Source organism: Protopterus annectens, chromosome 12.part0, assembly GCF_019279795.1.
Source record: "Protopterus annectens isolate FY-2018-M chromosome 12.part0, PAN1.0, whole genome shotgun sequence".
Taxonomy (NCBI): Eukaryota; Metazoa; Chordata; order Ceratodontiformes; family Protopteridae; genus Protopterus; species Protopterus annectens.
In genome coordinates, this window is record NC_056746.1 from 1,263,618,390 (window position 1) to 1,263,641,631 (window position 23,242).

Here is a 23,242-nt window from a genome sequence, read left to right on the forward strand (position 1 = left end):
TGGTGCCACGGCTAGCTGAGGAGGGACAGGTGGGTCTGCTGGGACCCACGTTCCCATACGTGCTATGGTGTTTATGATTTATCAACATATATGTGTTAGTAATAGTCAACACATTTCAGGATTAAGTATAACAGCATGCATAGATATTCCCATTAACCTAGACACCAGATATGGAACAGTTGCATAGCAAATGGAACACATGCATATATGGGACCACAGTGGTAATAACAACAGCATGCAGGTACATTGATGGCACCATGCCACCAATGTAGTATTTCAACATAGCACATGCATAGAAACAGATTTATATACTTATCAAACACTAGGACATATGTCCCAACATTACAGAGGAGTCATCATGTACCAGTTGAGGTGGGTATTTAGTGTATTGTTAGAGATATGGTGGGGGGGGGAGAAAGATGTCAGTTAACAACTAGTATATTCCTGTAGTTCGCATTACTTTCCTAGTCAGTGCTGTTATCTGTACCTTACAAGTATTACTACACTACCCTATTGCCTCAGTTTGAACAGTGATATGGCTGTAGACAACTATATACATGGACTGGTTTTACCTGCAATATACACCTCTTACCTGGTATACCTGTTGAGGAATTGTTTGTTAACACTAACTAACTGTTTCTACACATACTCCCAGATTCCAAGTTGATGTTCTGCACATACCTGTCCATCTCTTTTTGCACAGACTCTGACCATGTCTTGACCACATGCAGGTGAACCGGGACATATGTAGACTATTGCCCTCTTCATCCTTTAGTGACTCACAACACTCTTATACAGGATTTCCTATATAGTTATATTATGTAGCACAGTGTGGGTGACAGTGATCAGTGATACCTTATTATTCAGAGCAACTGCAACACTCACAATGCCAAACAATACCAAAGTAAACAGTACCAGTATAGGGTATCAAGCTTTTATTTCTCGGCACAGTGTTCGTATTTGAAGTGGGAGCAATGTTTGTTAACACTACCTGAATGTTGCCACACAAAGTACCAGTTTTACATTAGTATTATGCACTTACATCTCACTCTGTTACTGTACACACTCTGGTCACAGCTTGACAACATGGGGGTGTAGATGGGACATACTTGGCAAATTACTCTCATAACAGTTTGGGGGGGTTGCTAGAGTGACTGGTTTGGTCTTATAGATGTATGACAGTCAGTTGTATTTCTTGTTTGCAGCCTATACGTCTGGGATCATCCCACTGATTTCCCAGGGGGACACAGTGACATGCAGTAGATATGGGCCAATATACTGGACATTCTGGACATATCTGTTCAGTTGTGGGGTGTGATTCTGTATGCAAACTACTACCACTCCCAGGATTTGAACCATGGCTGTGTGTGCTAAAAATACAAAAGTTCACGTCTTAGTTGTGTGTGCTATTTGGATTTTGTTGTCTGTCTTTTCACTGTTTTCTGTCTGTGTCTCTCCCAGTTGTACTAGCTGACCTCTGGGGATTACACCAGTAGTATACAGACATTCCTACACATTTTTAATTTATGTTGTACAGTGTGGGTAACAGTGCTTAATACTACAGTACTATTAAGTAATTGCAAATCTACATTACCATATGATACCAGAGTAAACACATGCAGTCCAGCAGTTAGACCTTTATTGTCAGGCTATTATGCTTTTATTTACATACAACCTATATGAGACTCTTCCTGCAATATTCTCTGGTGTATGCAGTACTTGCCTTAAACAATATAGGTTTTATACTGGCAATTAACTTACTAGTACTTTTAGATTTATTTCTTATGACAGTACATGCAAGAGTATTACTAACCTGCCTCACGTCACAACCTCTCCAAGCAACATCCATGGGCCTCCTGGTTCATGGCCCGCTCACTTGCCACTGTGAAGAACAGAAGAGGAATATTTAGCCATACCTATCCATATTAAACATGAGCTGGCAATTATTAAACAGGTGGTGGAGTGATACTTACACACAGCTGGGACCTCTCCTGCCGTCCTAGTGTCTTGGATCCACTGATCCAAGAGATCCCCCTTTCGCCACTTCAGGTCGGCATAGTGATGCCTGACCTGCTCACCAGTTTGGGGTATGCCAGTGGCATTGGTGAGGTCACGGGTGAGACGGTCCCAGGCTTCCGCTTTATATTGGGACCCCTGGTACTGGCCCTGTAGCAGTCTCTGCTCATGGTCTTTGACAAGGAGTCCTACCATGACTCTGGACTCCTGGATGCCCCAGTGCTGCACCCCCTCTCCCCTTCCTGACATGATGTCTGCAAGGGGAAGCTACAACCAGTTGTGAGATGTATTCCTGCCTGTTGGTTTTAAGTAGGGCCAAATTCACACACTTTGCCGTGATTGGACAGTTTTGAAAAGGCTAAGCTATGGGCAACCCTGCTTACCTAAGGCTGGCATTGTTTAAAGGGGTATACCACTGGGCAAACTGAGTTAGCTGGCCTACATATTGCCCTGCATATTGCTTACACCTACTAAGCTGGCCTGTGCACTGCTTAGCGTTGCCTAATATTTACTTTGCATTATATTTGCTTTTTGGCATTGATTTATTATTCATTACATGTTATATATATATATGTGTTTGGTATCAATGATTCATGTGTACGTACACTGTATGGGGTCCTTGTGTTTACTAGGGGACTTCAACGCTCTATTACAATTACATCTCACATCCGGGCTTACTTCAGTACTCTAGTTCACATATTTATGTTTATGTAGTAGGTTACAGAACATAGGACTGTATACTCATTCCTTTCACATGTTCAGTTTGATTTTACTTTTGTTTGGTGATACCTCAATCTTATGTACTGCTGTGATGGCTTGGTGGTTAACTACTGTGATTGTAGTGTATAGGGTCCTGAGTTCAAGACCTGCAAGTCCGTTTATTTTGTTGCTGGGCAGGACAGTGGCAGTTGGATACAGAGTGATTAAGGCACTTTTAAGCACTTGTGCATGGGTTTGCATGAGGGTAAGCAATGCTAACCTTCAGTTAAATATGTTTACAGAGAGTTAGCTTCCATATTACTTAACCTGTGTGCGCATTGCTTACCCCCGTGCAAACGGGCTTAAACCCACTTACTGGTGCTTACATATGCTTACTCCCGCTTACTACTGCTTAATAGTGCTTACACTTGCTTACTAGTGCTTACTCTCACTTACCACTGTACTAATTTAAACAGTAATGTCTAATGGTTCTTGGAAAGGTGGGGGATTTGGAAGCTGTATGGAGTTATTATTCATTACACATTTTACCTTCCATTTGTATCCCTGATTCCTGTGTACATATACTGTATGGGGCACATGTGATTATCTGTGGACTTTGCAACATTATGACACTGACACCTCACATCTGCATTTAATGCAATACTCCAGTTCACAAATATATGTTATTTAGTAGGTTATGCAACTACAAATATTGGTCATAACATGATTTGACATGGAAAATGGAATGTGCTGCATTGGGACTCGAACCGGGAATGACTGCTCGTAAGGCGAATGCTCTGCACACTACACTATTGCTATACTGCTTCATTTGCATATATCTTCCTTTTTATCCTCTTCTGCCATTTAAGCTGCATTAATCATAGCTAAGTGATGGGCAAACCCACACACCTACGGTTAAATTTAATCTGTTTCATAAAAAAAAAGTATCTTTATATTGTTTGTGTTTACTATTGCTCTTGTACATGTGAGGGGATGTTGCTGGGGGTATGCAGACACTTATGAGCGGTCTCACTCATTCTTTTAGGGCTTTCTGCTGTTCTTCATTGCAGGGGCGTGTATATTCTGAGAGCTCTGCTCTCAGACACACCCCCTGCACTCTTACATGCTCCATGTAAGATCAGGAGCTTAGGCAGCGTGCCTTCATTAATATGCATGGCACGCTGCCGTCCTGCTCCTACACGGCTGCTTCCATGCAGGACTAAGCTAGTTCTATATGGAAGATTAGTAAATCCGGGGTTCAGTGTCAATAACACAGACTAAAATAAGTGTTAGCACTGTAGTTCATCATTCTGACACACCACCAACATGAAACAAACTAGGCCACATTTTAAGTGATTGTTTTACCTTTCATGTGATACAGCAGATCAGAACAGTTCACGGCTTAATCCTAAAATCAGACAAGCTGTGTTTATACACTTTTTTAACTGGGTTAAGAGAAGGAGCTGAGGCAAAAGGGGTTCCTGTTGAAATTACAAAGCCCTCAGAATAACAACAAGACTGTAGAAGTGAAAAAGGGGAATATGTAATCCAAGTCTGAGATGCCAGTACCTTGAGAGTTCAAAGTACAGGGATCTTGGAGTTAGCATATATAATAGCAACCTATAATAGCAATGCTGTGGGCAGACAAAGACACTCTTTGTATTTGTTTTTCAGCCTCACTTTATTTTCTGGTGTTGATGCACTCATAATTATGGCTCTTGCACTTCTGATAAGAAGCCACACCAATGGCAAAAAATACATACAGCAGCTAATTGTAATAATAATAAAATAATAATAACAATAACATAGTATAGATACTCATTACAAGTATAACACCATGTAAGCAAAATATTTCATCCGTCTAATAAGACACAAATTGGTATACTGATTTACATATCAGATCACATATCAGACCATAATAAACATTAAAGCATTTTTATTTCTACTTCTTTATTCCATTATAAACAGTTGTTAACTGTGTAAACCCATGGTATACAATTGTCCTTAACCCACAGGACACAACTATCCTTTTCAGGAATGACCAGAGATCACAATCCCTTTGAGTGATTTGATCAGAGTCGCAGAGTAGGCAAATAAAGACTGAAGGAACCGAACCCTGTATAGATGATTACAGGAAGCAGCGTGTTATCAGCTCAGAGCTTTGATCCTCTGTGCGAAATGAAAAATAAAAAAAATTGACTTCCTGTCCACATCCAAATTAAAAAAAAAAGGAAAACTTGACTTTTGGCAATAGCCTTCAAAAGCATAATGGTTCTTCTGGGGGAGTGAATCAGGACACTTTGTAAATCAGACATAACTGTTTTGCAATACAACGTACAAAAATACAAAACTTGATTTCTTGTCCATGCCCCTGAGTATCAATCAACAGCATATTGGCTCCACTGAGAATCAAATAGCCTTCTATGTGTGAACAGCTCACTGGGATTAAACCTTCAACCTGCTGATGTGGTAACCAATATGCCACAGAACCAACACATATAAGCATAAAGATAAACAAAGTACATGATCTAATGCAGAACACTGAAATCATCTGCAATACAAAATGTAGAGATTATGCATTTCAACTAATGTTGGTATTAAGGTCATTAAGGATAAGCAGTAGCAGTCAAAACCATTTCAGACTAAACAGTCCTGAATATGTTACTAAACATCCCAGTCACTAAGAGAAGTAAACAGCAAAACAGATAAACAGTCAGATTTTCTAACCATATGTACTAGTTAAAGAAAACATAACATGTTATGGAGAATGCTACAGTTGTGTTATTAACAGCAAAACAAATAGGACTAGACTGTTTAGCCTGTTTGGGGGAAACAGCGTTCCCTTGCTTAGTATTGCTTCCTCATAGCTCTCGGTTCTCTGGTTTTATCTTGGTTGGGGTTCATTCTATGTAGAGTTTGCTTAGAGTTTTGCCAGGTGTGTTTTTTCATCCAGTATCCAAAAAAGGTGCTGTAGAGTGAACTGCCAATCTTCCAATTTGCCTATAGCTGGGTTCCTGGTGTGTGATAAGCATGTTAGTAGGTCTTGCCATAGACTATTGTCCCATTCAGGATTAGGCCCTTAGCCTTACACCTGTTTAGTCCTAGGACAAGCACCAATTCTCTCATGACTTTGAACAGGAGGATAAAGCAGCTATTGCTGAATGTATATTCAGCCTGTTGTTTCATTTTAAGGAAGTGGCATAGAATAAGGAATGGTCATTATAAGGATGTAGTAAACAATATAGAATTTGATTATTTAACTTAAGGGAATGAGAAAAAAACAGGGAACATTGGTAATTGAGATGCAAATGTTTAGTAAAGAATGGAGAAGATAGTCAAGGAAATACGAAGAAAACATAAGAAACAATAGGAAACAGAATTATAACATAATTTTAATTGGACCATAGAGGGAATTTTATAGAAAAGTACATCTTTAGCTAGAACCACTTAGGTTAAATCCTCAGTAGTATGCTGAAGTAAGCAAGAAAAACTGAAAATAATGCAAATGATATCAATGACAGAAATAAGACCTTGGGGAAGAAAGAAGTACTGCAAAGCCTGGTCAAGATCATCAGTGGATGTATGAACCTATAGATAATAGAGATCATCAGTGGACATATGACCTATGGCTAATTATGATCATCAGTGGACATATGAACAAATGAATAATGAAGATCAGAAGTGGACGTATGAATCTATAGATAATCAAGATCATCAGTGGACATATGACCTATGGTTAATCAAGATCATCATGATGGACATATGGACCCATGGATAATGAAGATCAGAAGTGGACGTGTGATTCTATAGATAATTCCTAGTAGATACTGATTTCCAGTGATACTAGCAGAATGCACCCAGGAGGATTACAAAGAACTGCAGAAAACAGCATCTCAGTAAGCCCCACACAGCTACAAGAATACAGAAGTATAAAACAAGTACTGAGCAACATATAAACAATTACTACAGAGTTACTAAAAATATTATTCTAGTAGATTACATCTGCAAGATTATTAGTAGAACTATTATCGTCTGAACAGTCTAATGTGGGTTACGGTTTAAGCACTGAAGCATGAGAGAATGAGAGACATAACTAACCAGGGTCTCTGAAATACATACCTTAGCGGCATATGTGATGTTTATTAAAAGTTGACTTCTGGAGAGTTTGGGTTTGAACATTTTCCAAATATCGGATGGAGCAAGTTCCAAACAGTAGGAGGCAAGTATAGGGATAGCAAGATGGTAAAAAAGGGAATGTGTATCTTCATCCTGACTTCAAAAATATTATGATGCTGATATAGAAGACAACTAATGGGTCAGAGTAAGACAGTAGTCCCATATATAGTATATTATGATTTAGGGTACGAAAAATAGAGTAGCTTCTTCTATAGTAGGAAACTATCTACAAAAAGAGATGCGTGATGAGAGGAAGTAAAGCAACATATTCTATTCAGAGTAACTGACAGATGAAAAGCTCTATAGGAGCAGTACAAGAATATGTCCAATATGATAAAAAACTTTAACACCCCATCAAATTTTTCCACATGCTTACTATAACTACATCCCTTAATCATGTTCACCCCACTTACTACACTCCTGTTCTGAAACACAATGTAAAAACAGAACATGACATAACCAAATTGTTTTAAAAATTAAATTATTGTTAATTTAGATTGAATGGGAGGGGATGGAATCCTACTCTTAAAACCAGAATACATTAATTTGATCGAGCTAACATTGCTCGATCGGGTATAACACCGACTGTTATTACCGAATTTCTCACTGCCAAATGGTTGGAATGTCGTACAAAACACCGAATGTGACATTTCCGACTGTTCTACCACCTAAACAACCGCTACCATGGGTCAAAAAGGGGGGGATATTTTGCGATTCACAACAATTGCATTCACATTTTTGAGGTTTTGCCGCACTGCTTTTGACTGTATTCCGATCGACCATCCACCGGCCGATCAAATGAAAGTATACCCTTAAAGCCCCCCTTTATCCAGAAATGACTGATCTGTTTGAAAACAGTATCCCATAATAAGAGTGCACATTTTACATGTTCTTGTAATGATCTGCTTCTTCATTTTCAATCCACAGCACATCATCGTTTCTAATCAAGTATTATTTTTAAATAATTTCATATTGGGGGTTGTTGAGGGGCACTATGGGTAGTGTTGCTGCTTCACAGGAAGAGGTTCCCTGGTTTGGTTCTCGGATGGGGTGCCTTCTATGCAGACTCTGTATGCCCGCCCTGTGCTTGCATGGGTTTCCTCAGAGAGCACTGGTCTCTTCCCACATTTCAAAGGCACTAGGTGGATCTGTGACTGTAAAATGGCAGGAGATGTGAGCACATGCATGTTTGATATGAAAGAAAGACTTGGTAGCCTTTTTCTTTTTCCCTCCTTACCTTGAAAATTCTGTGGATATTGGTGGCTATATGTAGGATCACTCTAGGAGTCGTCTGTGACTTGTGAGAGGGACAGAGAGATAAATCATACAGTGTTCTTGACAGCAATGGGAATATGTTCATAGGTAATTATTAGACTAACTGCCCTTGCAGGACATTTTAAGTTTAGACAATTACTCCAATGGTGAGAATCAAGCCCAGTACCTTGTATTTGTGAGGTAAACACCTTAATCATTATGCCAACCCCCAACAAATCTAGAGAATTATATAGCAGCCACTCATGCTACAGGAAAAGTCTGACATAACTGCTGGTGAAGTACCATAATGTAAATGAATTTTCAGGCTTTTCAGTGGGATTGGGGGGGACTAAGAGTTACTTATGCTTTTTCGAAGTGAGGAAGAAACAAGATATGTTTTCCTATGGAGGAGATACTCTGCAAGTCATTTTCAGCTGACTTACTGCAAGGCAGTAGGAAAGACTGATTTAAAAAGACAGAGGAAAACATTTCCTTTGAACAGCGAGAAATGTGCTATGCCAGTTACAAACCCTTGTTGTTAACTAACTCATATTCCTCATGTAAAGGAAATTCACTCATAACAGCACAGCGACAAACACGGATTCACAAGTCATCCTTTCATTCCTTTACTTCTTTATCCATTTAAACAAATCTTAGTTTGTCACTCATTTATTCATTACATCAACGCTGCAGCTCCTCAGTAACCCACAATTCTGCTTGAGTCAGAAAAAAAGAAAATAAAACAAAGCAAGTGTTACATTTTAAATAGTTTCTTACTGGGTTTGGGGTTGTATGATCTTGGGTCTTATTCAACCAAGAAAAATCCAACATTTGGCTGTTGAGAAGGACTCCAGAGGGTGTCATAATGCCACTTCCAAATGGACGATTTAGAGAGCTGCAAAATCAGGAAGGAAAAATGAGAGAAGGGGTGAGCAAGCAGGATTACTTCAACAGCAGAATTAGATGTCTGAATGAAATCAGTTAAGTATTGGGCTGATGTAATTCAGTATTACAGTGATACATTATTTCTGAGGCAATACAAAATGAAATATTTTGGTAATTCAGTGACTAGGGGGATTCTTATTCTCTCAGTATCCAGCCCTTCTGTTTTGTCACACATTACACTGACCACATCACTCCTGCTCCCTACAGTGATAAGCGTCTGGGTGTTAATGTTTTGTTTCTTACTCGAACCCACAAGTTACTTTCACCAGCAGGATTTTTACCTGCATATTGTTTCTCATTTAAATACATCCAGAGCAATGTCAGAAGTATGTATACTGTAAACCTACTTCATTAGTAATGTCTACTTGGCATAAATTTAATATCAGAATGACATACAATTCCCTACTGTTCCTCTTGTACAAACAATATTTAAAAAAGAAAATTTACCAGTTGCAAACCTAAAATATTCTGCTATTGTTTGAAAATGCATAGCATTGCGCAGGAATAGGATAGATTGGCATGGACTCCCTAGTTAATTACGGATGTATTCTTTGATGATTAAATTTTTAAGTCACATCAGTATGGCTACCTTCAGGTACGATCTAGATGAATTGAATAGGATTCAAAAACTGCATCTATAAAGCAGCAACATTTTTTTGGTTTTGGAAAAAGCAATAAACTATCAATTGCACAGGTAGGGCAGGATAAGCATTATAAAAACACCCAACATAAACAGAACACATCAGAAACCTTGTCTCAGCAGTTTAATGCAAGTTGTCAATAGCAATGCTGCTGCTGTTCTATTCTTTTAACATCTCTACTAACTTCACACATTTAACAATAACATGGGTACACAAATGGTTACAGATAAGTGGTGCAGCAGAAGCGTTGTTGCCTCACAGCAAGAGGTTCTCTGGTTCAATTCTCGGCTGGAGTGCCTTCTGTGCGGAGTCTGTATGTCCTCCCTGCGTTCGTGCGTGTTTCCCACATTATAAAGACACACATCTGGAGCATTTTTCTCTGGGCCTCTGCTGAAAATTGGCTTTGTTCCAAGTTGGACTTTCCTGGTAAACAAATATTAAATTAATAAATAAGAAAGCAACCCATTTTAAACATTTTGCATTAACTTCATGCAATATACGTACATTTTCTTATATATACATATATATATATATATATATATATATATATATATGTGTGTGTGTATGTGTATGTATAACTTTTTTCTTAGTTTCTTAATAGTTACCATTCACTCTGACATTACACAAATTGCTCCACTCCTGCCTTCCTTTGAACTTCACTCCTCCTGAACATTGTTCTGCATATATTGTTCCCAGAGATTCCAATTAGTTCTATGTAATTTGTTCCTTCTCTTAGCTAAAGATCCAACCTCAAGTTCTTTTATCTCCTTTAGAATATTCAATAATTCGTTTATGGCTGGTTTAGATTCTAATTTCAATTTATTTATTTAGTAACTGCTTTTTTGGCAGCCAATAGCATTAAACTTCAGATCTTATATCCCAGCTAAAACAAATCATTTCCTTAGTTACACTCATGTCCTTCTGCACATTTCTAACAAAGTACTCTGCAGGGATTTTAGCCAAGTCTAGAACAGAAGGTGCTATTCAAAAAGGATAATTAGTAAGGTTTATAAAGTGTTGGATGATAAATATAATAATCAATCAGTGGAGATTAGAATATATTGGGAAGAGAGACTGGAAAGGCAATTTACAAAGGAACAATAGAAGGGCATCTGTATGGCTCCCAAGTATGCAACAAAGTCCAGAAGGATTAGGATTTTTGCATGGAAGTGTTTGCTTGTTTTATACCCCAAGCAGATTTCAGATACTCTTCTAAAACATACCTGACAACAGAAACAATGAAGTCATCAGGCCCAATGACCACCACCTGACTGGCCACCTGGTCGACTTTAAGGCCATAAAAGGACATGTAGTGGCTGGCAGGAAAAGAATGTGAGTCATTGATCATTTGACGATGGAAATTTGCCTCCATCTTGCTGCAGAAAGAAACCAACAGAACACATTATTAGAGACGAAAAGTCACTTCCATAATTTAAAGCAAAGAAATGTTTGAAACAAACAGAGAAATGTGTAGCTTTACATTTCAAGGATCTTACAAACACATCAAAGCAATGAAAACATAAAAATAAAAACAGTTATATCCCAGTGCCTGCCTGTGGCTCATTTTAGTTATTTTATACTGGGAACTTTAGTTTATTTTATTGCAGTCAGCTGCAACAGTGCTATTTACTTCAAAGCTCCTGCAGTCTCTGCCCACTCACAATTTATTGTGCCCATATGGACTTGCTCCTTGGTTTATAGAACTTTTTGAAAAATTGTTATTGCCACATTTGCCAACTCTTCAAGCTCTCTTTCTCTCACAGCACAAACTTCCTAATCTGTAGAAAAAGCCACAGTCATACCAATAGTGAAACACACAAAACCTTCTAATTCCTCTGACTTTCATCCTATCCCATATAGGATCATAGGAAGTTACTAGGCTAATGGCCCAAGGGCCCTTACAAGCCTAGTCAAATTTTACCCTTGTTACCATGATCAGCAACTATTGCCCCTGTCCAAGAGGGACAAAGGTGGAACCCCCAGGGTGAATTTACAGTTAGCCATCCAATCATCCAGATTGTGTTTGAAGATGGCCACTGAGGTGCTCTGTTTGATGTGAAGTGGGAGTCTATTCCAAAGATGTGGTGACCTCTAAGCAAGCTCCTGGAGACGGCAGTATGTAAGCAACTTGCTAACTTCATATATCAATGCAACACACTATCACTTCACCAATATAGTTTTAAACAAAACAGAAGCACTAAGCACTCAGACTGTTTAACATTACATAAGCTTACTCGCACTATTCTTATAAATGTAAGTCAAGGCCACCTCACTGCTGTCCACTTTATTGCCCTTATAAAAGCCTTTGACCCAGTAAATCACACCCTTTTCATTCCCTTGCATACTCCAGCTTTGGATCCTGACAAGTTCACAAACTATCTCACAAATACAGCTTTCACTCTTGCATACAGGAACATTTTTCTACCCCTAAGAATATCACATTTGGAGTACCATAAGGCTCTGTACAAGCCTCAGAGCTATTCCTCATCTTCCCTAATTCCTTACCTTTTGACCTTAAAATATTAACCTAATCTTATATGCAGATGATCTTGTTTTCTGTGAGCCAGGACCAAAACATAAAACAATCTTACAAAATATTTAATTAAAAAAAATCAAGCAACCAACCAACCAAAAACAAACAAAGGCAATTATTTTGAACATATTCTAAAGAATCAAAAAAAGCCTCCTCTGGCAGACAGTAACCAAGCAGGTTCACACCTTCAAGTACCCAGGTATTGCATTTTACCCAAGCCTTATGTCCTTTCATGTTAGTGTCATTAAATCCAAAACAAACTTTACCCATAACCGCTTCCTCAACCCTTGATACGTGAACTGCTGTTGGGAATAATATTCTACAACCTTCTACCCATTTTGGGGAACAACCCAACTTTTGTGTTTAAAACTAACGTGAATTTAAAATTCTTGTTTGAACATCCTATCCTTTTCAAAGGTGTACCTAGGAAAGGTACTACTGGATGTGGGCATTGTAATTATTGTAAACACATTCTTAAAGATACACTACTGAATATAGGTGAATATGGGGTTAGGATAAGTACAGTTGTGGGTAATTGTGGTACTAAGGGTTGTGTCTATTTGGCGTTGTGTCAACATTGTTCTAGTTTTTATATAGGGAAAACCAAAAGGACACTTCGTAGAAGAATGTATAAACATTTGTACGCCATTAGACAGAAAAACACAAATGATGCCCTTTTTAGGCATTTAAATAGTAATCCATGTTGCACAAAGTTTTATTTGGCATTTTAGAAATTGTTTACAAGGATTTTAGAGGGGGCGATTGGACAAATACATTAGAAATAGCTGAAATGAAATGGCAAATATGATTAAATGCCACCCACACCCCCGGTATTAACGAATTTACATCTATCATGCCATATTTAAAGCATAGAGCTTTGACACTTTGAATCAATGGTGTTATTTAATATTTTAAAGTATTTTTAAAACTCTTTATTTAAATTTGTATAAATTAAAATGCTTAACTGTGGTCTTTTTAAATTTTATCACATGTAATTACTGAAGTGATTTGATTGATTGAATTTTATTTTTAAATGGGGGTTTTTGGAAAAATAATTGGTTCTGATGAAGTCCAGGCTTCCTGGAAGAAAGCGCTTGACCGTACTTTTTGAACAAATTCTTTGCAACTGTCGTTTGGATTGCTGTTCTTTTTTGGATTCTTACTCATGCACCATTTCAGCCAGGTGAAAAAGGATCATATTTTCTTGGTTTCTTTTTGTCTTTTTTACACCGTTGGTAATAAGAGTATAGCCGTAATACACACAGCAAGCTGCTTCTCCTGCTATGCCTTTTACGTGGGTAAAACACAGAGGCAGTTGAGTCAAAGGCTATATGAGCATCAGAATGATAAAAAAAGAAAGTTATTAGCAATGGACTTTATAAACATTCCACCCAATGTGACAACTTTAAAAGATTTTTGTTTTTTATTATGTCGAAAGCTGATATTTCTCTCATGGGAGGGGGATGGGAAAACACATTAGAATACAAGGAGCTAATGTGGCAGCTACTACTGAATGTAACCCAACCTTCTGGCATTAATGATGCAATCTCTACTGCCAATGTTTTGAGTTTGCATCAGCCAAGTTATAAAATAAAAACATGATGTTTGATCTAGATTGATTTCAAAAGATAAACAGCATCAGTCCTGGTTAGTGTTTGGAGGGATAACTGTTTTGAAATCTCAATTTGCCATAGCTTTAAGAAAAGGGTTTTTGTATGCATACATTTTTTCAGTATATAATGTTTTATCATCACAATTCATTTTAATATAATTCAAAGGAGGTTTTTATACATACTTCTGTATTTTTTTTATTTACACTCGAGTGACTGAAAAAAATGTGTGTGTATATATATATATATATATATATATATATATATATATATATTATATATATATACATACATATACACATATACTGTGTGTGTGTATGTGTGTGTGTATTTATATATATATATATATATATATATATATATATATATAGACATATATTTTGTTGAAGTTTTTTAATATGTATGTATTTTTAAGGAAAAGAGGTCAGCTGTTGTGTGTTTATTTGAAGTGCTTTAAATAGTGCACCTGGTGCTGTTTTTAACAGATTCTGATGAAGTCTGATTCAACTTGTATACAAATGAAAATGTTTAATAATAATGAAACATTTTTTTTGATTATCCTGGTGCATCTCATGTTGTCAGCATGGTTGTTCTATTTTTTGGTTCACGGTTAACACACTGAGTTGTGTAACAAACACTTGCTGTTTTTTTTAATGATGAGGCAATGCCTGCTTGTCTCTCTCAGGTGGAAGGTGTCATACACATGTAGGGCGTACCTGTGACAGAATGCGTAAAAGAGAATGGAGACCACATGAAAGCACTGTAATTTGTTTGCAGCAGTGAGTGACCTGCCCTTACTGGGGCCCACTGAATATACAATACTGCAGTGCAATACTAGGCCTATGCATTGGGGTAACCTGACCCTGAGATGGTCGACAGAGTTGGCTCCATTGCTTGATCATCACCCCCAGGAAGAATGAATAGGCTAAATGACTCTCATCTCCTGAGGAATTAAACAAACCAAATGAATGGGTGGAGAAGAAAGTGCAATGGTCAATGAAAGCAGGTGCCAAAACAGAGCAAGAAAAATAAACAAAATTTTATGGTATAATGCCTTCCCAGCAATGAAAGAAGGTGCCAAAACAGAGCAAGAAAAGTAAACAAAATGTTATGGTATAATGCCTTCCCAGCTATTCTAAAATATAAAATAGAGCAAAGTTTCACTTACGGCTCCAGACAACATGCTCACTATTTTTTCCAAATAAACAGAGTATAACAGTTCTTCAGTAACTGACAAGTTGAGACACAGTGAATGTTTATGCCATTCAATGCAATGGGCACTTAGCTGTTGGGAAAACATCAGCATGACACAAGAAAAGATATTAAGCAACAGCTCTATAAGTGTGTAGTAGAGGTAATAACACACAGAAATGCCTGCACACCTGGTTAAGGTGAAGGACAGAACAATGATTACTAAGTTACAGCCAGCTATTCTTAAAAAGATTTCTTGCTTTAGAATTGCTGCTTTTGAAGTACATACCTTAACATGTCTGGTACTGTGTGAGACAGTCTGGTATCAAAGAACGGGTCACCAAGGCTACTTGCCATAGCTAGTGCTATTTTCAAAGCCTGTATTAAAAAAAAATCACACACACAAAAAAAAAATGTTAGATGTTACATTAATGAATCCATGACATTATCATATGAATGGAAATCTTAACTGTATTCTACAGCAACACTCAACCAGCCCTCTCCTTTAGTGGAGTTTCCTGATTGTACTGCTTCTCAAAGAACCGTAATATGGCACTCTCCTGGGACACAGCCCATTGCATGAAATAAGGTAGCATGGTTGTGCAAAATGTTACCATAATCTACCACAGTCTGACTGTAATGATTTATTTCTTTAGCTTGTGCCTGAACTAATAGAGAGGCACTCATGGCTGTATTCTTGTTACCAACATCAAATGAAATTTTCAGACACTGTGGTTTCCTCATAGTTTAAATATTTTTCATTATAACACTAAAGCCGCTGCTCTTGCAAATATTTATATTATTTGCTTTAAAATCATTCTTGTACTACAATTTTTCATCTCATGAAAATCAGGAATAGATCCTAGATTTGTTTATAAGAAATGCATGACTTTGAAAGTCATCTTTGAAAAGAAGAAAGAACAGACTTTAATAATGGCTCCCAAGAAGGAGAAAAAATGGCAAAGTGTTGTGCATGTAAATACTGTAAATATATTCATGAAGGCCCCACATGTAAATTTAGCCAACCACGCACAGACTATATCCTGCCCCAAAGTATTTAATTGCAAGAGTATAGCCGTGAAAATATGATCCTCTTTCACCTGGCTGAAATGGTGCATGAGTAAGAATCCAAAAAAGAACAGCAATCCAAACGACAGTTGCAAAGAATTTGTTCAAAAAGTACGGTCAAGCGCTTTCTTCCAGGAAGCCTGGACTTCATCAGAACCAATTATTTTTCCAAAACCCCCCCATTTAAAAATAAAATTCAACCAATCAAATCACTTCAGTAAATACATGTGATAAAATTTAAAAAGACCACAGTTAAGCATTTTAATTTATACAAATTTAAACAGTTTTAAAAATACTTTAAAATATTAAATAACACCATTGATTCAAAGTGTCAAAGCTCTATGCTTTAAATATGGCATGATAGATGTAAATTTGTTAATACCGTGGGTGTGGGTGGCATTTAATCGTATTTGCCATTTCATTTCAGCTATTTCTAATGTATTTGTCCAATTGCCCCCTCTAAAATCCTTGTAAACAATTTCTAAAATGCCAAATAAAAACTTTGTGCAACATGGATTACTATTTAAATGCTTAAAAAGGGCATTATTTGTGTTTTTCTGTCTAATGGCATACAAATGTTCATATATTCTTCTACGAAGTGTCCTTTCAGCTTTCCCTATATAAAAACTAGAACAATGTTGACACAACGCCAAATAGACACAACACTTAGTACCACAATTACCCACAACTGTACTTATCCTAACCCCATATTCACCTATATTCAATAGTGTATCTTTAAGAATGTGTTTACAATAATTACAATGCCCACATCCAGTAGTACTTTTCCCAGGTACACCTTTGAAAAGGATAGGATGTTCAAACAAGAATTTTAAATTCACGTTAGTTTTAAACACAAAAGTTGGGTTGTTCCCCAAAATGGGTAGAAGTTTGTTGTTGGCTCTAAAAAGGTACCCCCATACAGGCTTATAATTTCTTCTCGTTATAGTATGACTTATTCACTTGGTGTCTTTGTTGATAGATTAGTAAGGACATTTTTAGTTCCCATAGATTATATCTTGAAGGATTCATGGGATTTTCTAATAAGGTTCAAAAAGAAATTATACAGTGATGATTGTTCATTCACTACTATTGATGTGTGTGATCTCTTCACATCCATTCCATACAAAACTGGTTTAGATTTCATTTTATGAAGCCCTTAAGGAGAAAAACAACTTTAAACAATTCATTATTAAACTTCGTTATGTTATGTATGGACAAAATTCTAAAAAACTATTATTTTTGTTTTGAGGGGGGAGTATTTTAAACAGAATCAAGGGGTAGCCATGGGCTCAGGTTGTGCCACCTTATTTGCTAATTTAGTCATGTATAGTTAGGAGAGAAAGTATGTATTTAATACTGATTTCCAATGCAAATGGTCCTTATACATACGATTTTTGGATGATATTTTTATTATGTGAAATACCGATGGGTATGGCGAAAAATTTAGTGAACATATTAACAGTATTTGTGACTATTTTAAGTTCACCTCTACACATAATAATGACGAAATTAACTATTTGGATGTGACAATTCGTAAGGAACCTGTGTTGGAAGAATTTTCTTCCACTATATTTAGGAAATCCACTTTTTCCAACGACTATTTAGAATTTAGCAGTAATCACCCCTTCTCAATGTAAAAAAGTATTGTGAAAGGACAGTTTATTAGAGTGGCTGGAATGCGTTCAACATTTGAACGATTTATTATGGAGACAGAAGTACTTATTAATTTTTTTAAGAACAGAGGTTACCCAGAAAAATTAGTTTTGGATATGTATGGGTTTGTAAAGGAGAAATGGGGAGTTAAGTATACCCCACTATTGGGTAACCCGATGAGGGTTAATGATGAGACAGTCAATCCCGATGGACACACAAGTAGTATGGTATTAACTTTTGGTTGTTACAGCCAAAAGGTTAAAGATATTTTAAGTAAGAATTGGGTCCTTTTTACAGCCAACAACAAACTTCTACCCATTTTGGGGAACAACCCAACTTTTGTGTTTAAAACGAACGTGAATTTAAAATTCTTGTTTGAACATCCTATACTTTTCAAAGGTGTACCTGGGAAAGGTACTACTGGATGTGGGCATTGTAATTATTGTAAACACATTCTTAAAGATACACTACTGAATATAGGTGAATATGGGGTTAGGATAAGTACAGTTGTGGGTAATTGTGGTACTAAGGGTTGTGTCTATTTGGCATTGTGTCAACATTGTTCTATTTTTTATATAGGGAAAACCGAAAGGACACTTCGTAGAAGAATATATAAACATTTGTACGCCATTAGACAGAAAACCACAAATAATGCCCTTTTTAGGCATTTAAATAGTAATCCATGTTGCACAAAGTTTTTATTTGGCATTTTAGAAATGGTTTACAAGGATTTTAGAGGGGGCGATTGGACAAATACATTAGAAATAGCTGAAATGAAATGGCAAATATGATTAAATGCCACCCACACCCCCGGTATTAACGAATTTACATATATCATGCCATATTTAAAGCATAGAGCTTTGACACTTTGAATCAATGGTGTTATTTAATATTTTAAAGTATTTTTAAAACTCTTTATTTAAATTTGTATAAATTAAAATGCTTAACTGTGGTCTTTTTAAATTTTATCACATGTAATTACTGAAGTGATTTGATTGGTTGAATTTTATTTTTAAATGGGGGTTTTTGGAAAAATAATTGGTTCTGATGAAGTCCAGGCTTCCTGGAAGAAAGCGCTTGACCTTACTTTTTGAACAAATTCTTTGCAACTGTCGTTTGAATTGCTGTTCTTTTTTGGATTCTTACTCGCACACCATTTCAGCCAGGTGAAAGAGGATCATATTTTCTTGGTTTCTTTTTGCCTTTTTTACACCGTTGGTAATGAGTATAGCCGTAATACACATAGCAAGCTGCTTCTCCTGCTATGCCTTTTACTTGGGTAAAACACAGAGGCAGTTGAGTCAAAGGCTATATGAGCATCAGAATGATATAAAAAAGAAAGTTATTAGCAATGGACTTTATAAACATTCCACCCAATGTGACAACTTTAAAAGATTTTTGTTTTTTATTATTTCGAAAGCTGATATTTCTCTCATGGGAGGGGGATGGGAAAACACATTAGAATACAAGGAGCTAATGTGGCAGCTACTACTGAATGTAACCCAACCTTCTGGCATTAATGATGCAATCTCTACTGCCAATGTTTTGAGTTTGCATCAGCCAAGTTATAAAATAAAAACACGGTGTTTGATCTAGATTGATTTCAAAAGATAAACAGTGTCAGTCCTGGTTAGTGTTTGGAGGGATAACTGTTTTGAAATCTCAGTTTGCCATAGCTTTAAGAAAAGGGTTTTTGTATGCATACATTTTTTCATTATATAATGTTTTATCATCACAATTCATTTTAATATAATTCAAAGGAGGTTTTTATACATACTTCTGTATTTTTTTTATTTACACTCGAGTGACTGAAAAAAATGTATATATATATATATATATATGTATATATATATATATATATATATATATATATATATATATATATATATATATATATATATATATATATACACATATACTGTGTGTATACATATATATATATATATATATATATACACATATATATATATATATTTATATATATATATATATATATATTTTGTTGAAGTTTTTTAATATGTATGTATTTTTAAGGAAGAGAGGTCAGCTGTTGTGTGTTTATTTGAAGTGCTTTAAATAGTGCACCTGGTGCTGTTTTTAACAGATTCTGATGAAGTCGGATTCAACTTGTATACAAATGAAAATGTTTAATCATAATTTTTTTTTGATTATCCTGGTGCATCTCATATTGTCAGCATGGTTGTTCTATTTTTTGGTTCACGGTTAACACACTGAGTTGTGTAACAAACACTTGCTGGTTTTTTTTAATGATGAGGCAATGCCTGCTTGTCTCTCTCAGGTGGAAGGTGTCATACACATGTAGGGCGTACCTGTGACAGAATGCGTAAAAGAGAATGGAGACCACATGAAAGCACTGTAATTTGTTTGCAGAAGTGAGTGACCTGCCCTTACAGGGGCCCACTGAATATACAATACTGCAGTGCAATACTAGGCCTATGCATTGGGGTAACCTGACCCTGAGATGGTCGACAGTGTTGCCTCCATCGCTTGATCATCACCCCCAGGAAGAATGAATAGGCTAAATGACTCATCTTCTGAGGAATTAAACAAACCAAATGAATGGGTGGAGAAGAAAGCGCAATGGTCAATGAAAGCAGGTGCCAAAACAGAGCAAGAAAAATAAACAAAATGTTATGGTATAATGCCTTCCCAGCAATGAAAGAAGGTGCCAAAACAGAGCAAGAAAAGTAAACAAAATTTTATGGTATAATGCCTTCCCAGCTATTCTAAAATATAAAATAGAGCAAAGTTTCACTTATGGCTCCAGACAACATGCTCACTATTTTTTCCAAATAAACAGAGTATAACAGTTCTTAAGTAACTGACAAGTTGAGACACAGTGAATGTTTATGCCATTCAATGCAATGGGCACTTAGCTGTTGGGAAAACATCAGCATGACACATGAAAAGATATTAAGCAACAGCTCTGTAAATGTGTAGTAGAGGTAATAACACACAGAAATGCCTGCACACCTAGTTAAGGTGAAGGACAGAACACTGATTACTAAGTTACAGCCAGCTATTCGTAAAAAGATTTCTTGCTTTAGAATTGCTGCTTTTGAAGTACATACCTTAACATGTCTGGTACTGTGTGAGACAGTCTGGTATCAAAGAACGGGTCACCAAGGCTACTTGCCATAGCTAGTGCTATTTTCAAAGCCTGTATTAAAAAAAATCACACACACAAAAAAACGTTAGATATTACATTAATGAATCCATGACATTATCATATGAATGGAAATCTTAATACTATTCTACAGCAACACTCAACCAGCCCTCTCCTTTAGTGGAGTTTCCTTGACAGTGGTGTAAAGCGCTGCTGGGTTATATGCATGCAGACAAAAAAACTTCAGGGCTCTTCCAAATAATCAACCAGCAAGCAATGCTAAAGAAACCTGGGACCCTTTACATCTACTTGGGCTTGACTGTTTATTCACACCACAGGTTTCCTCTGCATTTGTACCTCACTATCTTAAATGCCTAGTTAACTGCGCTCTGTTTAGAATCTTCTCTTTTACAGAATGGTTCAGTGATGCCTTAAGGATACAGGACATTTTTACAAGGGCATACTCAACAACAGAATATGTAGGGAGCCAGATACTCTACGGTCTTATAAAGGTGAGCTGTCTGTATGTTTTATTTTTTTTCAGATTTTTGCCCCTGGCAGACTGAAAACCACCAGAGCTTGTTATGGTAAATCAGCCTGCTTGCTCCCTACCAGTTACAAGGCATGTAGTCCAAGAGAGCATTAAGCAGCCTATCCCAAATTCCCAATGCCCCCAAAGCACTGCCTGGGTAAGTGATTTGCTCAAGGTCATACAGCAGGCAAGTGGAGGCTGAGGGACTAATACCCTGAACTGCAGGAAGTGGCTCACTATCAGCACAATGTCACAGGGAAGACAAAGTCTATTCCAACACACAATGGTTGCAAGGCAAAGAAACTAATGACAGATAGTATGTCAGTCTATGACAGGATGCACGCGTTCATCCATAAACAGGATGCACACCTACAGGGAATTTGAAATGCTACCAGTTACAGATGGCAAATGTTGCATATTTTTACATCTGTAAATATGTGTATATTTTTTAGCATATCATTGTATCTGTAAATATGTTTTGCTCATTTCTTATGCGTTCCTATTCACCTGGGCTGTGCCTGCAAATTATCCATTGACATCAGTGAACTATCCCGATAAACAAATACAAATAAATAAATAAATATATGTGGGAAGAAGAATGAAACCAGAACACCCACAAAAACACGTGGACACAGGTGTTACAAAAAAGGCAGTTCAACTGACAGCCAAACTGCAAGAATTGGTGTTGTGAAGCAGCACTGATGACCACTGTGATACTCTGATGTCCAGTCCTACAGAAGTTCTGAATGCTAACCAAGTACCAAGCCTAACTGCAAGACAACTGTAACTAATATTCTAATGTGCAATCACAAATGTGAGATTTGTTCTTTTCTGTTTAAAAGATTAAGACTGCAGTATGTCAGGGAATTCACTCTTCTCAAAGGTGCAGTGATCTTACAATTGTATATTTAGGCAGTATAAAGTGTGACAGTGACTTAGCTGTGTAACAGTAAGCTTCAATAGTTATTTCACAGACAGTTTTATATTTAGCAGACACACTTCAGTCACAGAACTCCTATGTCTATTTATTTAAATATCAGAGTACGCCTTTTGTATCTAGTACTTTATGTCATCACTTTATTTCTGGATCCGGCCAGACTGCAACATATAATTCAGACTAAATAATGCAAAACAAACCACATAAACTGTGAATCTTACCTCTGCAGTCCAGTGATAGGTGATATTTCTAGGAACATGGCTCGTGATATTAAATCCTTCCAGGATATTAAGGGCAGCAATTAATGCAGGGCCAGCATGTGGAGCTGGTGGAGCAAGGACAAGGTGCCCTAAAACCAAGCAAGGAAAGCCAACGTCAAATCAAAAATGGAACAAACATGCAAGGAATAACATTCTAATAATATCAAACCTCAACTATTTACAAAGTGTAAGCTGTTCAGTTAGTCTTTTACAGATATAATGAACTGGCACCATTACAGGAAATGTAGTTGATCAGGAAACAAGGTTAGTATGATGTACTCAGGAAGCTATTCTTTGCATTAACAACTGATATTAACTCTTGTCTGATCTAGCAACAACTCTAAATGAAGGATCTTTGCAGTCTGAAAGCACAAACAGTTTTTTTATATTAATTTGCATACATGCATAAGGAACACATTCAATCATGTATTTTTGTTTCACTACTTTTCCCCAACATCTGTAGTTCAATAACTGAAGAGTTAATCTTTTGGCTACAGCATTGGAAAAAGAACTGGTAAAATTCACTGCAAAAAGTCAGACATTTTTACTGAGGATTCTGAAACTTGACAGTATTGCTTGCTATCTTGCATTCTTAATGAA

General features: G+C 36.8%; 1 protein-coding gene across 1 annotated transcript in view; it reads right to left on the reverse strand.

Annotated features, from left to right (window-relative positions):
- The window catches only part of GGT7 (gamma-glutamyltransferase 7), a 590,994-nt gene that overhangs the window by 123,436 nt on the left and 444,316 nt on the right, over nt 1-23,242 (reverse strand). The window contains exons 9-12 of the mRNA XM_044090287.1: nt 22,604-22,731; nt 20,879-20,967; nt 10,955-11,107; nt 8,923-9,040 (exon numbers count right to left, since the gene is read on the reverse strand). Coding sequence (XP_043946222.1) covers nt 8,923-9,040; nt 10,955-11,107; nt 20,879-20,967; nt 22,604-22,731 — 488 coding nt within the window. The remainder of the gene's footprint in view (nt 1-8,922; nt 9,041-10,954; nt 11,108-20,878; nt 20,968-22,603; nt 22,732-23,242) is intronic.